Source organism: Panthera onca, chromosome F2 (genome assembly GCF_046562875.1).
Source record: "Panthera onca isolate mPanOnc1 chromosome F2, mPanOnc1 haplotype 2, whole genome shotgun sequence".
Lineage (NCBI taxonomy): Eukaryota > Metazoa > Chordata > Mammalia > Carnivora > Felidae > Panthera > Panthera onca.
Genome location: NC_138356.1, coordinates 57,145,003 through 57,162,750, shown reverse-complemented (window position 1 = coordinate 57,162,750; position 17,748 = coordinate 57,145,003). Strand labels below are relative to the sequence as shown.

Here is a 17,748-nt window from a genome sequence, read left to right as displayed (position 1 = left end):
TTTTGATAGAAAGAGCAAGCAGGAGAGGGGCAGAAAGAGAATCCCCAGCAGGCTGTGCAGAGACCAATGTGGGGCTTGAACCCAAGAACCACAAGATCATGACCTGAGCCAAAACCAAGAGTCAGACACTCAACTAACTGAGCCACCCAGGCACCCTACATATGGGTCTTTCAAATGACAAGAAGTACGGTTTCTAAAATTCACTGAAATATTTGTAGGGCTTTTCAACCTCTAGGGTGTTAAGAAAATATGTGTATTTCAATTCAGAAGGCATCTTCCATGATGATAAAAATTAAAAGAAAGCTCAGAGATAGTTTTGTCTCCCAAAAGTTATTTCAACAGATTGTGAAGAAAATAGAAAATTATATTATGTGCATATGAAGTAAAATTCACACAGGTGGCAGTTGCCCTATTTTAAGTACTGGTATTCACTTAGATTTTTTTACCACGCTGTATTGTAAAGAATTTCTGATTCATTAATTATACAGTGATTCTTTTGTCTTTTGAAAAGCTTTCTACTGTAGCACACCAGAATCTCCGCCTCATGGATACATTATCAGTCAGACGGGTGGACAACTTAATAGTGTGGTCCGCTGGGCCTGTGACAGAGGATTTCGACTCGTTGGAAAAAGTAGTGCTGTGTGCAGAAAGTCTTCCTATGGGTATCATGCATGGGATGCACCGGTCCCTGCTTGTCAAGGTGAAGTATATTATCCCCAAATGCATTAAAAGATTAACCTCATTTAACGTTTTCATTTGGGTCATTGGAACTTCCCAAACCATAAATATTCAGAAGCATAGTATAGATGCCCCTCATGAAAGTAAGACTTAAAAATGCAGAATGATAAATTTGAGAAACATGATACATACTGTTTTATAATTCATTTGTTGTTGTGTGATTTATGCCTTTCCTGTAACCACTCATACACCTATACAACTTTATGGATACGTCTACCATTCTCGTGACTTTGTTGTCAGAAAATGATTGACCCAGAGCTGGAGACTGCATTAATGTGAAGTCTGCAGAGAGAAAGCAGAGGATAAGAGTGGGCAGGGTCACTGAAGATGCACTCTGAGTATGCAAAAATGTGCTCTCAGAGCAACAAATTTAAAAGGAAAATGTAGCTGACCACCACGTTTTTTTTTTTTTTTTCACTGTTTAGCTAACTTAACAGAGATGTGTCTTTCCCTTTCACTTGCATTTTATTAATAGTTGAGGGGGTGTCTGGGTGGCTCAGTTGGTTAAGCATCCCACCTCAGCTCAGATCATTATCTCATGGTCCATGGGTTCGAGCCCCGTGTTGGGCTCTGTGCTAACAGCTCAGAGCCTGGAGCCTGCTTCAGATTCTGTGTGTGTGTGTGTCTCTCTCTGCCCGCCCCCCACCTGTGCGCTCGCTCTCTCTCTCTCTCTCTCTCTCTCTCAAAAATAAGTAAACATTAAAAAAAAGATAAAGAAACAATTGAGGCACTGTCTGAGCATTTTATTCTGACATAGCAAAAGAATTTCGAGCTTCTTATTCAACAAATGGCACAGTTTTGATCTTTGGACTAGATCTTGTCTCTTAGCTAGGTACAGTCACAAAGACAAATGCAATATCAGTTATACAAGAGTTTCTAATGTCATCGGACTTAGAAAAAATTTTAATACTTAACATATCACATTATGTTTCAATATGAAATTTAATTTTATATTTGATGTATTCTACCCAGCATATAGAGGCATATTAAACAACTAAGACCCCTTACATTAAAAAATGCAGAACGTTTTAGTTAATAAATAATGGGGCTTATCTATCTATAATCTGCTTATCAGAAGGAATTTATATAAAACAAATAAAATATAAAATATATCAATTAAAATTTAAAATTGAACAACAGCAAGTTAAAATAAGCATAGGTATTGATAGACATTCAAAATGGGTTCTTTTACCTATTAAACTACGATTTTAATTCACGAAGAGATAACTCTCATATACATGCATAAATAAATGAGAAATGAAAAAAAATGTTGTTTCCTTGAGGAAACATTAATCACTTATTAGAAATCTGTGAAGAGTTATAAACTTAGTGGGTAACCACCAACATTGAGAAAGCTGACTTCGTGCTGAATAGATATATTTTGGTAAACTATCAAAACGTCTGCTTTTCTTTGCCTAATGAACAGTGGCAGTATTCACAAATTCTTAGTATTAATTTACCTAAACTGGTTTGGAAAAGAATTTTTGATCTTATAATTTCAGAATTATGGGAATTTAGAAAAATATATAAACAATAACCTCTAAATCACATATATTTTAAATAAATATTATAATGCTCTGACATTGAACTAGTACATTTCAGTTGTGTAATTATTGCTTATGTATATAAGATATATATAATAATCTTTAAGAAACCTTTAGCAAATATAATTAACTGTTAGTTGAAATAAAAAATGTCCTAGGGGTGCCTGGGTGGCTCAGTTGGTTAAGCGACCGACTTTGGCTCAGGTCATGATTTCGCAGTCTGTGAGTTCAAGCCCTGTGTCGGGCTCTGTGCTGACAGCTCAGAGCCTAGTGCCTACTTCAGATTCTATGTCTCCCCCTCTCTCCACCCCTCCCCTGCTCACACTCTGTGTCTCTCTGTCTCTCAATAATAAATAAACATAAAAATATTTTTAAAAAAAGAAATAAAAAATGTCCTAAACTTTCTAAAATTTTGAAATTGCTTTCTATAATCAACATTATAATTTCATTGATTTTTTTTTGGTATGCAATATGACATTTACATATGGAGTAATTTTTTCCCCATTGTTCCTGATTTAAAATTGTTCCACAATTAAAATAGTTAAATCAAAATGCAAATTAAAAAGATATTCGACATAGTAAAATGATAACATATTTATAATTCAAGGAGTGATTTCCAAAATTGATCTTTTATTATCATGAAAACAATTTTAAAAGATTATTTAATAAAAACCTTTGTTGTATGTGACCTATCTGTAGTTGAACAGAACTAATTAAAAAGAAATGGTTAAATGTCATTGGGAAGAGCTATTTTTTATGCAAATTTTTGTTTTGTTCCAAATTTGTTTCAAATTCTTCGATCATTTTTATTCTTTTTTCCTTCAGTCTCCTTATGCGTCCTCGTATATATTTACTTGAACTACAATTGCACAATGTGAGCACAGTAAAAGATAGAAAATTTAGTCTGCTATCTCTATTTGGGTTTGGGTAGGTGTTTTATTTATTTGTCTATACATCAAGTGACCCTTCATTGATTTCCTCTCCTTCAAGAATTGAACCAGTCTCATCCCACTATACAGTTGAGTATAGTACAGTGTTATGTAGAAACAGTTTGCATTCTCTGCCTCACTTTCAATTTGTACTTTTTTTGAGTGAAGTGTCTTTGACAACCACTTGGTGATGACGGTTCTTGTGAACTTGATTTGTTGTCTTTTTATTGCTGAGAAGCTAAGTTGTAATCTACCCACAGGCATAGTTGTTGTGCTATCATTTTAGTGTGTTGTCATTTTCTTAGTTCTAAAATATAGCCATTTTATACTAACCACATATATGGAGCTTATACTATTTAAACTATATTTCCTTTATATTTTGATCTAAGTTCAACCTACATTACTCCAACAATGTATAGTTTATTTTTTAAAAATCAGTAAATACACAGTCTTTGGTGGGGTTCAGTAGGGAGATCACTTATGACAAATTGAAATTCCCAAAAGTCCTAAGTGGAAATATAAGCATTGCTTGAACAGACATCAGGGAACCATTTATGTTTGCAACATGATTTTGAAGACTATAATTAGATTGCACGGATAATAACATAATTGTATGAGATTGCTTATGTAATTTATTAAGTCAACATCATTGCTTCTCTGTTCATAATTTGCAGGTTATCAGACTACAAAAGATCAAACCATTACCAGTAGGAAGTCTGCCATTCAATTTTGTGAATTTCATATAGATTTCACTAAGATCTTTTCACTTTATAGTGAAATGTGCATGGGTTAATTAAAAATAAACTCCTAAATAGTAGTTTTTCTAAGAGAAATAGAAACAAATTTAGGTTGAAATGAGAGGTAGGTAACTAGAACACAGGTCTGTAAGTATTAAATCAAACTCCTAGCTTTCTGTTCTTTTATTTCCTTTAATATGAGAAAAATATAGATATAACTAGAATATTTTATAGGAAACCTGTAAGATTGGGTATTTCAGAACTCAGAAATTTTCCATTTCATAGAGGTAATACAGTACATATGCCAGATATTACAATATCCCAGCTGGTTCTGGATTGTACCAGTAACCAAATATACTAATTTTTCTGCAGACGTATGCATAAATATTTACACATATCTGAATATGATACAAAATTTACAAATAATCTCATTTTAATTAGTGTCTTGCTGCCAAATATATTCATTGAAAGCTTATGTCTTTTGTTTGTTTGTTTACTTTTGAAGACACAAATAATGTCCTTGAAGAGCAAAGATGGCAAACAATTCATCTTAGAGTGTATCTGTATAGTCATTTGAATTTATAAGATGTGAACATTGATAAGATTTGAAAATACATGATATACAATTAACTAAAATAAAAATTTTGACTGCAGTTGTCACATTATAGTAAAACTAATTTCACCTACATCAGATTTATTGCAGATGAAAACCAACACATCTAAGACATTTCAGTGAAATGCAGGATGATTCAAACTAGGTTTAAGGCAATATTTCCGGGAACTGTATTTGTTAAACATATCCATACCCATGATATTCTATGGATGGTGCCTAAGCACATAGAGTTTGGACCTAAGACAAAGCAATATCCAGCTTCCAGGTAAAATAAACCTATGCATCTATGCATTGTATTCCTGGCAAAAATCTTGATGAGTATTATTTACCAATACCTTTGTAATCTTTAATAATTATCTCTCAAATGTAATTGACCAAACTTGCTATGTGGTGGCCCAATTATGGACTAGCCCTAGGTACACTCTATATTTACCCAATTTTTATTCTTATATAATCTATAGAATGCTGATAACCATGCACACACTGACAAGAAACCAAGTAAGAAACCAAGAAATAAAACATTAATAATGTATGGATTCACCAATCTGAAACACATTCAACAGGAGTTTGAAATAAATTATTCAAAAAGTTATAGTTCAGGAAAGCTTTTCTAGGAGATATTCTGAAATTGTTTCAGAGGAATTAATAAAATCTCAAATAGTTTTACATGCCTTACAATTGAAGAGACTTATCTACTAAATTAAGTATTTTTCTATTTCTGTGATTTTGTATGTGTGTATTTGTTCTAGCAATTTCCTGTGGGATTCCTAAAGCTCCAACAAATGGAGGAATACTCACAACAGACTACTTGGTAGGAACGCGTGTTACCTATTTTTGTAATGACGGATATAGATTGTCATCTAAGGAACTTACCACTGCCATATGTCAGTCAGATGGAACTTGGAGCCATCATAACAAGACCCCTCGCTGTGTTGGTATGTGTGTTGAAGAAATGGTATCATTTGTGTTTCTATTCACATCTTGTATGTTTTAAAATTTTATGTATTGTTTGCATTTTTCGAACTAATCCCTGGACTGAAGTGTGATGTCTAAGAGGGAAATAAAAGTTAATTAAGCTGTCTTATACTATGTACAATTGGAAGACTGTATAAGGACTTTCCACTCATTTTTGGAAACTCCTGACTATGTATGTCAAAAAACTAAAGTGAATTTTATTTACATAACAAAGTTCCACTTATTTTATAAAAATCCATCCATTAGTGAACATGTATTTTCTATATGCAAGTCCTTGAAAAAAATGTAAAGTTTTATACTTAATTAAATTATATTCCAATACATTCGGCTCTGATTTTTATAAGGATAAAAGATATTGCTGAAATGATGCATAACTTTCAACTTTTGTCGGTGTTCTTCAGGTTACTTGCATTTAGAATATTCCCATAGCTTTCATTACTACTTTAATAGGTAAGTGAATATTAGGTAATGGTGACAGAAAATAATTCTGATAAAATATTTGTTAGCACAAGAATTGTGAAATGTTATTTTAAGCAAGGTTTTTTATTTGTCTCTATATTTCACTTATTTCTTCTCACTTAATACTAACTTTTCAATTTAGTTGGCATTTCATTTAAAATGAAAGTTGTTCAATTATGTACAGTCTTAACATAGTGTTTAATAATGCTTCTGTTTTACTCATGTTGAACAGGTTTTGAATAAGCCAAAGTTTGTAACACCTTCTTGCACAAAAACACCATTCTCATAAAACAAATTTCCTCAAAATATAATCCTTCCAAAATTTCTAAATTAATAATAATAGGTTGTTTCCATATCTTGTCTATTGTGATTAGTGCTGCAATGAACACGAGAGTGCAGATATCTCTTTGAGATCCTGATTTCATTTCCTTTGGATGTATACCCAAGTTGGGATTGATGAATCACATGGTAGTTCTCTTTTTAACTTCTTGAGGAACCTCCATACTGGCTCTGCATATATATATTCCGTAATGGCTGTGCCAGTTGACGTTTCCACCAACTTGTACTAGGGTTCCCTTTTTTCTGCATCCTGTCATTTATATCTCATAAAAGTTGGGAGAAAAGATTTCCAAAAGAATACTTTTAAATCAGCTTCAAAGAAAAGAGACAATTTTAACAAACTAATATAATTGGAATTACCATTAAAATATATTTCATGTATTTCTATATTAAGGAATAAATTTTGATATGATAATCCAAAAAAAAGAAAAGAAAAAAAGAAAAGAAAGAAGAGAGTAGAGGGAGGTAAGGTAGTACTAAGAATTCTGTGTAAATAGAATAATATGTACACAGGCTTTGAAGTGTGAAATAGTAGAACATGTTCAAGGAACTTCAAGCAGTACCATAGATCTGGGGGAGTAGAGAAGATTAACATGGAAAATAAATTCTTAAAAATGCTAAAAGGCTTGTATGGCACAATAGTGAATGAATTAAGGCAGTGGTGATGTAGGCAATAGAATAGATTAAGTTACAGTGAAGAAGTACAGGAGACATGACTGACTTATTAACATTTATGTTCTTGGTTTTTGTATAGTTGTTACGTGTCCAAGCATCAATTCCTTTACCTTGGAACATGGAAGATGGCGAATTGTGAATGGCTCCCATTATGAATACAAAACTAAGGTAGTTTTCAGCTGTGACCCTGGTTACCATGGACTAGGCCCTGCTTCTATAGAATGCCTTCCTAATGGTACCTGGAGTTGGAGAAATGAAAGACCATATTGCCAAAGTAAGTAGCCAGTCTGCTAAATTTATTTCATAAGCTATTCTTGATTGAATTGCTTGAGCACTTCCTTTTCCAAACACACTTGAACAATAATGGATTGATATTATTAAAAAGGTCATTTATTCCCATTAAATCTTAAAATTTTGTAACTTTTTTTTGAGTAAATGCTTATGAAAAAAGTATGGGCTTTAGATACAGAAATCCTGTGTTTGAATTCTATCATTTACTACAAACTGATAATGCCTCTTGCATACTGACAACTTGCCAGGCACTGCTTTTAGCCCTTTACATGTATTAATTCATTTATTGCTTAGTTCCTATCCTATGAAGTAGTTGTTATTATTACACTTATTTTGTCAAAAGGAAACAGAGCCCTGAGTTTAATCATTTTACTACAAATCAGAGCCTGTAAATGGTGGAGAAATGAGATTCAGTCTAAGCACTCTATACCATCTGGCTTTTAATCACTATTTTATATGATGTTTATTCTCTGTCATCCTAAATTTCTTAAACTAGGTAATTACAATAATACCTATCTTTTAGTTATTATAATGATTATGTTATTATAAATGATATTATGTTGAAAATATCAGCTAGAACCTGATTCGCAGCATGACCTCAATAAATATTTATCAAGGTGCCTGGATGGCTCCATCAGTTAAGTGTCATACTCTTGATTTTGGCTCAGGTCATCATATCACAGTTGGTGAGTTTGAGCCCTGCATAGGACTCCACAGTGACAGTGCATACCTTACTTGGGATTCTCTCTTTCCCCTCTCTCTGCCCCCCACCCCTGCTTGCAATCTCTCTCTCTCTCTAAGTAAATAAATAAATGTTAATAAATAAATAAATAAATATTGATTCAAATTGAACATATTATCATATTTCCATGCATCTCATAATATAAATGGGCAGTATCTAATATAGATAAGCTAACTGAACATAGGGTATTCAAATGTAATATCTTGACATTCCTTTGAAATTTCTTCACTACGTTTTTTGAGTATTTACTCTGTGCCAGGAAGTATGCTACACTGAAAATGTATTCTGTGTCCAACACAACTCTAAGGCATTTATGACATAGGCACTCATAATTTATAAATAAACTAATAAGAAATCAGATATCTAAATAGGATTATGATTATGATGATTAAGAAGCTTAATAGAGCAGGCAAAGGTCTATATGTAATAAGTACACAAGTATCTATTATGATTTTAATTATGAATATTCAATTATTCAATATATTTTTTTAATGTTTTATTTGTTTTTGAGAGAGAGAGTGTGAGTAGAGAAGGGGCAGAGAGACAGGGGGACAGAGGGACAGAGGGCTCTGCACTGACAGCAGTGAGCCCGATGCAGGGCTCAAACTCAGAAACTGTGTGATCATAAACTGAGCCAAAGTCAGCTGCTCAACCGACTGAGCCACCCAAGTGCTCTGCAATCTATTTTTTAATATTCATATAAAGGGTTTGCCTTTTTTATAAGAAAATCATATTTATGGAGTAAAATTTCAAAAAAAGTTGTCTAAATTATATTTGATATTCTAAAAATATAACATCTATATTTGCAAATTTTTGCCCTGTTCTTTCAGGTTTTCTCCCAGGATCTTTCTTTGCCTCTAGCATCATTGTTTTTTTCAGTATTATTTCATTAAAAGGGCACATGGGATAGGGATATTTCAAGGAGTTAGGCAAAAAGTATCTACGAAAAATCAGGCATTCAACAAATGTTTGTCTGGTTCTTTTGTGATGCTTAAGAAGGGTTTAAAGATACATAAAATTAGGTTCCTGCCTGCAAGTAAGAGTGGGGGAAAGACAAGGAATCTAAGGATTGCAGTTCACTGAGAAAATTGAAAGAAGAGTAATTTTGCTGAATCTCAATTTATTCGCTCTTAAAATAATATAAATATTAGTATTATCAATATTAATAAATATTATACCTACCTCAAAGGGTTGTTGAGGGATTAGTTCAGAACAGTCACTATATGTAAATTTTTATATGCAATAATTTAAAGTTTGCAAATTTTCTATTTGTCCATCTAATGGCCACCTAAAGCCTAGAGACGAAACTCTGAGTTGGAGCCAGAATAAGACAGGTGGGCTGGTGGTTAAGTATTGGATTCTGGAGTTTGACCGCTGCGTTTTAATTTTGATTTTGCTATTTACAGGCTTTGTAACCTTGTTAAAGTTACTAAACTACTATGTGCTCATATCTTAGTACATACGATTCAGATAATGACCACACCTGCCTCATAGGGTTCTTTTGAGAATTACTTAAGTTAGAGCACTAGCAGTAGTATCTGGTACAAAATATACACTCAACAAACATTATCCACTATTGTTTCTTATTCAAGAAAGACATTTCATTTGTAGTGTTTAAATTCAAGGGAGTCCTAAGAGCTGCGTTCCAAATGACCTAGTGAGTTGGTCTCTTTTCAGGTTTTTAAAACCTACAAACAAAATGTGAAATAGAATTATATCCAATAATGTTTTTTTGTGAAAATCAAGTGATATTCTGCATGTAAATCTCTTTATAAACTGTAGAGATCTCAACCAAAATTACTTGTCATTACAAACATACCTCAGAGATCCTGTGGGTTCAGCTCCAGACCACCACAATAAAGCCAAAACTGCAATAAAGCAACCTAAATGAGTTTTTTGGCTTCCTAGTGCATTATAAAACTTACATTTATACTATACTGTGGTCTATTCATGTATAATAGCATTGTGTTTACAAAAACAATGTACAGACCCTAATTAAAAATTATTGCTCAAAACGCTAATGGCCATCTGAGCCTTCAGTGAGTGGTCATCACTGATCCCAGGTCACCACGAAAAATACAATAATAACAAAAACTTTGAGATATTGTGGAAATTACCAAAATGGGACACAGAGATACAAAGTAAGCAAATATTGTTGGAAAAATTACACTGATAGGCTTGCTCTGCGCACAGTTGTCACAAACCTTCCTTTTGTGAAGGCACAACATCTGCAAAGCACAATAAAGTGAGGTATTCCTGTACTATCTTAGCACTGTTTTAGGTACAGAGGAAACTTTGACCCAGGTAAATCAAAAGGATTTCCCAGTGTCACTTTGTAAATCAGAGAGTCAGACTGGTGAATTACCTTTTTCTCATCTTGTGATTTTCTTTTTTTTTTTTTTTTTTTTTACAACCACCTACTTGAGTGACCAGATTGGCTAAGCACAAATGCAAAGAAAATAGCTTCATTACAAGTCACTGTCACTTAGAAGGTTTTATGAGACTTGAAGTGGATCAATTTTAAATTATGTCATTTCCTCTCCATTTTCACACTCATTCAAACTTTTTTTTTTTTTACAAATGTCAGTTTCGATTATAAATAAGTCAGATCATAGACAATTCAACATGTTGAAAGCATGATTTTGTTACAAGTGCACAGTGACTGTGTCTTTAAGTGTTTTTTTTTTTTTTCCTCTTCTTGTTTTTAAGTTATTTCCTGTGGAGAGCTTCCTACACCTCCAAATGGAAATAAGATTGGAACTCAAACTTCATATGGCTCCACAGCCATCTTTACCTGTGATTCGGGGTTCATGCTGGTAGGCTCTGCCGTACGGGAATGCCTTTCTTCAGGTCTCTGGAGTGGATCTGAAACCAGATGCCTAGGTACGGATTTTCGAATTATTTTAACCAACCACACCCCCTGCCCCCCACCCCTAGAAAGGAGGCAGACCTTTTTCCATAATAAGAGATGACCATTTATATCCCATCCGTAAGGATGCTAACCAGAAAATGCTTAACTTTAAAAATGTCTCATGGTAGAAAAGCTATTAAACAGATTACTCTTAAAGTTAATCAACTAGTATTTGAAATGAGAATCTTAGGTCATTAAGGTGAGATGCATTTTCTTCCAGGCATTGTGAAAATAAAAAGGTGAAAACTAATTGCCGAAAATTATACGTCTGCATACTCGGCTGGGTTAATCACTGTAGCAGTTAATGCGTTCTAAACTATAGTCAATCCTCCTTTCACCTATTTACTTAAAGGTAATGATCAAAGGAGAAAAATGACTTCCGCATTCAAAATCTTTCTCCCTTTTAATTTCACAAGATTTTAACATGTGTAATATTACTTTCTAGTAAAGTTTTTAAATACAATTTTTTTTCAAACCTGATTTTAGGCAAATTGGATTTTTCCCCTTAGGGTTTTTAAATTCATTATTAAAAAAAACTGTTCAGTTAAACTGAACTAGCTAATTCTGCTTGCCCCTCCTCCTTTATTATTAAAAGAGTATTATGATTTATGCTTTATCTTCTTTTCAAAGACTAAAATAATTTTTTAATATTATGAGAGTGGTATGATTTATGCTTTATTTTTCTCCAAAATGATTTCAAGATATGACAGCAAGTACTGAATTAAGCATAATTAAAATTGTTCTTACTATTCACTTATCTGCTGGGTACAAAGGATACTCTTTTTGTTTACCAATTTAAAAATTGCTGACTATTATGAACAGGTATTGAAAAATATGGACAATGTTTTGCCTCTAAATATTTACTGAGTTTAAGAATATGAGGCATGGCAGAAAAGTGTAGCAATTTAGATACATATCATTTTGCTAATAAGCTTGAAAATATTCATGGCAATACAATCATGATTTGAAACTTAAAAAGGTATAGCTAGGGGTTTTGATTAAAATCCTATTTTTCTGCTCTCAGACATATTTGTTAATAGGTATACTTGGAAGCGTAGAAATAATGGTTTCTTTATGACAGCACGTATATTTGAATATGCTATAAGACCATAGCATAAAAAGTGGTACAAAATTAAGATCTTTACATATTCACATAGGTTTAAAAAATCAAAATATTTTTAATCCTTCCTAAACTACAGGAAAGATTACTGTAGTAAATTACAGATTACTAAATTACAGGTTACTTTAGTTTACATTAAATTTGAAAATGTACATATAAACTAAATTTGAAATACTATATTTTTTGGCTCTATGTCCTGATAAAGTATATAATATTGTGTATTATATACTGAATATTGTATATAGAGGGTGGTTTTATTTACCCGTTTAGAATCCTGATTCTGTTCTTTGAAGAGATAGGGCATAAAAGGAAGATTTGTAAGAAAACATTGCCTCTCGGTCTATGAAGACAACATTGCCATCCATTGCAGAGGATGTAGGTGTCAACACCTAATATAAATTCCAAAGGATGTTGGTCGAAGGAAAGTGCAATTGCCAAACAAGCAAATCCCTAGAATCTTACTCTTGAACTTGATTTTAAGGATTAATGTAGTTCAGTCATTCTCATTTTTGAAAAAATAAAAACAAAATGAAAACAAAACAAGAAAACAAACAAAAAACTTACTCTTTGTAGCCCCAGACACTTTTGGCTAAGAATGGCCACTGGAATGTGCTTATAATTTTTTTCCGTAAGTATAGTGCCTTTATTCCCAATCCCCCCAGCCCTTTATTATGAACTTTTCAATTTTTCAGTTGAAACACCAGGCAGTGACCCTTGACATATGCATGTCTCTATGCCTACCACCTAGATGCTACAATTAACATTTTATTGTATTTGCTTATCACATATGTATCTATCCTTCCAGGGCTCTATCAATCCATCAATTCATATTTTTTTTGATGCATTTCAAAGCAACTTGTAGAATTCAGTGCACATTTTTTGTTAAACATCTCAGCATGCATATCATGCCTATCATTCCCTAGAGTTTAATACTTGCTTATTTTCTTGATTCTTTTTTACCACGGCAAAATGTGTATACAATGGAATGTACATCTCATAAACATGCTCATAAGCATGAGTTTTATCAAGTGGTTTTGTTAAACCACTCCGTAGTTATAGAATAATACTGTTACCTAGGAAAAGTTCCTCATGGCCCTGTACAATCTGCAGCTCCCCCAACCCTGTGACAATAATTGTTTTTTCATCATATGTTAGTTTTCCCTGTTCTAGAAATCCATACAGATGGAATTCTACATTATGTACTGTTCATGTAAGAGTTCTTTCATTCTTTTTCATCCATGCTGTTGTGTGTATCACTACTTTTTTCACTGTTGAGCAGAATTCCATTATATGAATATGTCACATGTTGTTCAATCTCTTAATGGTAGACACCTCACCCTTGTCCAGTTTTGGGGCCATCATCAAAAACAAGTTGCAATGAATATTCATGTAAATGTCATTTTTTGTGAGTATATGTATTCATTTCTGAGAGATTTGGGAGTAGAATTCCTGGAAGACTTCTTGCCCCACATTTTTTCCAGCATGTGGTATAGCTAATCTTTTAATTTTATCCATGCCATTGGGTATATAAAGGTATATTATAACATTTTAATTTGCGTTGTCTTGATAATTACTGATAGAGTACAATTTCTTGGGCTTTCTGGTTGCAAGGTCTTCATTATTATGTATTTTATAAGTATTTTCTCACAACCTGTGACTTGTTTATTTTTCTTTTTAATGAGCAGAAATTTTAGATTTTGTTAAAGTCTGTCTTTGCTGGTTATTGCTTTCTGTGTCTTGTTTAGGAAACCTTTGCTCAACCATAAGTCACAAAGATTTTCTTTCATATTTTCTTCTAGAAGTTTTATAGTTTTTGGCCTTTTATATCTATGATTTATTTTTAATTTGTTCTTGTATGTATAACAAAGTAAAATTGAGGTTTAGTTGGGCTTTTTGTTTTTTGTTTTTTGGTTTTTTTTAGAAAGGTATCTGGTACTATTTGTTGAATAGGTTTTATAATAAATCTTGAAATTTTGTATGTATATCCTCCAAATGTGTTCTTAATTTTTAAGATAACTTTAGATACTGTATCTTTTCCAATCTCATATATGTTTTAGAATTAGCTTATCAATTTTTATTTAAAAAAAATTATCTAGTAGAATTATTATCAGGATTACATTGAACCCATAGATCATTTGAGGAGAATTGGCATTTGATAGTGTTGAATCTTCCAACTAATAAACAACATATTTAGTATATTTATTCATTTATATAGGTCTTCAGGTTTTTTTTCTGCAGTAGCAATATTTTGTATTTTTAGCATAGAGATCATGTATATATATTGCTAAATTTATTCCTGAGAATGTTTAGTGTGTTTATAATATTATAAATTATATTGTTCATTTTTAATTATGTTTTCTATTGAATTAAAATTTTCACATTAATTGGTTGCTGCTAGTATATAAAAATATAATTATTTAAAATATTTATCTAGGGGTGCCTGCCTGGGTGGATCTGTCGGTTGACTATCCAACTCTTGGTTTTGACTCAGGTCATTATCTCATGGTTCATGAGTTCAAGCCCCATATTGGGCTCCACACTGACAGTGCAGAACCTGCTTGGGATATTCTCTTTCTCTCTCTCTGTCCCTCACCCACTCATGTTCACTCTCGCTCTCAAAATAAATATTTTACTTTCTAGATACTGGTTTATTAACTCAGAAACAGCCAGATGGAAGATTTGCATAAGGCAAGGGATGTGGGAAGGGTGCAGAGCATCCATGCTTTCTGAGGGCCCCACTCTCCTTAATCTCCTAGTGTTCATCAACCCACAAGCTCTCTGAACCCTGTGCTTTTGGTTTTATATGGAGACTGCATTACATGGGCATAATTGATTAAATCATTGGCCATTGGCAATTAATTCAACTTCTCTTCCTTCCCTCTTCCCCAGAGTTTACAGGGGTGGAATTGAAAGTTGCAACTTTCTAATCACATGGTTGGCTCCTCTGACAACCAGTCCCCATACTAGGGTGAGGTCCCAAAGCCACTTCATTAACACAACAAAAGAGACTTTTTTTTTTTTTTTTTTTTTTTTGCTCCTATCATTTAGAAAATTCCAAAGGTTTTAGGAGCTCTGAGCCAGAAACAGGGACCAAGATCAAATATATATTTCCTACTATAAATCATAATATCTATTGGAGATGTCTTTATCAGGTTGAAAAGTTCCCTATATGCTAAATTTATTGTTAGTTTTCATCATGAAGGAGTACTGAATTTTGCCAAATGCTTTTTCTTCATCTATTGAGATAATTATATACTTTTATCTCCTTCATTGTCAATATGTCAGTATCTTTTTTACTCTGTCAAATTAGAGTGGTTGATTTTATGTATGTTTCTAGATTGGTTTTCAAAAATATTAAGGAGTTTTGCATCTATTTTGATGAAGGACATTGGTTTTTCATGTGTCTACCAGGTTTAATATTGGGGCTGATTAAAAACTAACCCTTTTTCTCTAACTTCTAAGAGTGTGTGCAATTTTTTTTTTTTAACTTAAATGTTTGGTTGAAACAGTAAAAACATTTGAGCCTGAGTGGTTTTATGGGGAGGAGTTTGTTTAAGAATTCAAGTACTTTAGGGGTGCCTGAGTGGCTCAGTCACAGTTGAGTGTCCAACTTTGGCTCAGGTCATGATCTCAAGGTTTGTGAGTTCAAGCCCTACAACAGGCTCTGGGCTGGCAGTGTGGAGCCTGCTTGAGATTCTGTCTTTCTCAAAGTAAATAAAACTTAAAAAAAAAAAAAAAGATTGAAAAAAAAAGAATTCAAGTACTTTAATAGATGAAGGGCTATTCATATTTTCTGTTTCATCTTGCTTTAGTTTTGGTATTTAATTTTCAAAGTAGTTGCCCTTCTGAACTGCTACATGTATTGGCATAAAACTGCTCTTCATTTTACCTTATCCTTTTAATCCCTGTAAGCTTGTAGTGGTGTCACTTCGTTCATTTCTATTATTGGTAATCTTGTTCTCTGCTTTTGTGTGCTAGATAGAATTAGCTAGGAGTTGAGCAATTTTGCTGCTATTTTTAAAGAAAGATTTTTTAGCTTAGGTAATGTTCTCTGTTGTATTCTATTTTCTATTTTATTGATTTCTGTAGCTGCTTTAATATACCCTTTCATCAACTTTGGTTTTATTTTCTCTTCTTTATTTTGTCCCTCTTTGTCCTGTTCTTAAGGTGGAATCTTAACTCATCGATTATATATCCATTTTTCCTTTTTGATAAAAACAATGCTATAAATTTTTTCACTAAGCACTGATTTATCTGTATTCCTCAAGATTTGATGTGTTTTATTTTTATTTTTACACAGAGTGAAATGTTTTCTAACTTCTTTTAGACCCAAGTGTTGCAAGAAGTGTGTCTTCTTTTAATTCCCAAATATCTGACATTTTGCTAAGTATCATATTTATCTTTATGTCATATGATCATGTTTGCATTATTTGTAGCATGCTTGTAAATAAACTTTTAAGAGTTTAGTAGTGTTATATATGTATATAAATACACAAGACTTAGTTCACAATATTAAAGATATTACTTTCTGACCCATTTCAGCGGGTCACTGCGGAATTCCAGAGCTCATTGTGAATGGTCAAGTCATTGGAGAAAATTATGGATACAGAGACACTGTTGTGTATCAATGTAATCCTGGTTTTCGATTGATTGGTTCTTCAGTGAGAATATGTCAACAGGATCACAATTGGTCTGGTCAGCTCCCATCCTGTGTGCGTAAGTAAGCATGACAGAAGTAATTAGAAGTCTCTGTTCTCATATAATTACCAATAATTTTTTCTTAGGTAAGATGCACATACACTCAGAGACACATAAAACCATCCATAAAACCATGAAAGCAGTAGAAAATATTAGAATGTCTGTTATTATTTGTTTTTTTGTAAAGATAAATTAAATTCAGCTATTCTACTACTTAACATAAATATATAATATTTATAAGTGCATATTCCTATATGGAAGGTATATTCTTGACTAAGTTTTACTTATAAGGATTTTAATTTCTTGAAAGCAAATGCAGCAGCATCAATATTGTCATGATGTACTATTATGAAACTTTTTATAGTGGAAAATACTTTGGATAGATTTTTTTCTAATAATTATGATGCTGTAGTTGTTACATCAAAATCATATCCTGATGGTATCATTAGTAGGGAAAAATTCATCCGACATGACATGAAGAACTGTTGTTCTCATTCCAGTTCTATTACTAATTACATGAGCTAATGCAGGTCATTTAATCTCTCTAGGCCTTAATTCCCTTATATATGAAGTGAATGTTTAAAAGTATTTATAATTATCATTCCTTTTAGCTTCAAAATCCATCTTATTCTTAAATGCATCAATATTAGATGTGCACATTTAATATAATTATAATATATTTCATAAAAGCTTATGTGAAATATTTAAAATTTATTTGTTTGTTTTAAAGCATTCTTTTCACTATTTTAAAATTCACAGGGGCACCAGGGTGGCTCAGTTGGTTGAGCATCCGACTTTAGTTCAGGTCATGATCTCATGGCCAGTGGGTTCAAGCCCCACATCAGGCTCTATGCTGACAGCTCAGAGCCTGGAGCCTGCTTCAGATTCTGTCTTTCCCTCTCTCTCTGCCCCTCCCCCACTTACACTATGTCTCTGTCTCTCAAAAAATGAGTAAATGTTAAAAAATTTTAAATTCA

General features: G+C 32.7%; 1 protein-coding gene across 2 annotated transcripts in view; it reads left to right on the top strand.

The window, feature by feature from the left end:
- The window catches only part of CSMD3 (CUB and Sushi multiple domains 3), a 1,245,616-nt gene that overhangs the window by 1,157,486 nt on the left and 70,382 nt on the right, over positions 1 to 17,748 (top strand). For both annotated transcript variants that reach the window (XM_078441978.2, XM_078441977.2), the window contains 5 exons: positions 512 to 700; positions 5,311 to 5,496; positions 7,089 to 7,283; positions 10,752 to 10,925; positions 16,616 to 16,789. In XM_078441978.2, the coding sequence (XP_078298104.1) occupies positions 512 to 700; positions 5,311 to 5,496; positions 7,089 to 7,283; positions 10,752 to 10,925; positions 16,616 to 16,789 (918 nt within the window). The remainder of the gene's footprint in view (positions 1 to 511; positions 701 to 5,310; positions 5,497 to 7,088; positions 7,284 to 10,751; positions 10,926 to 16,615; positions 16,790 to 17,748) is intronic.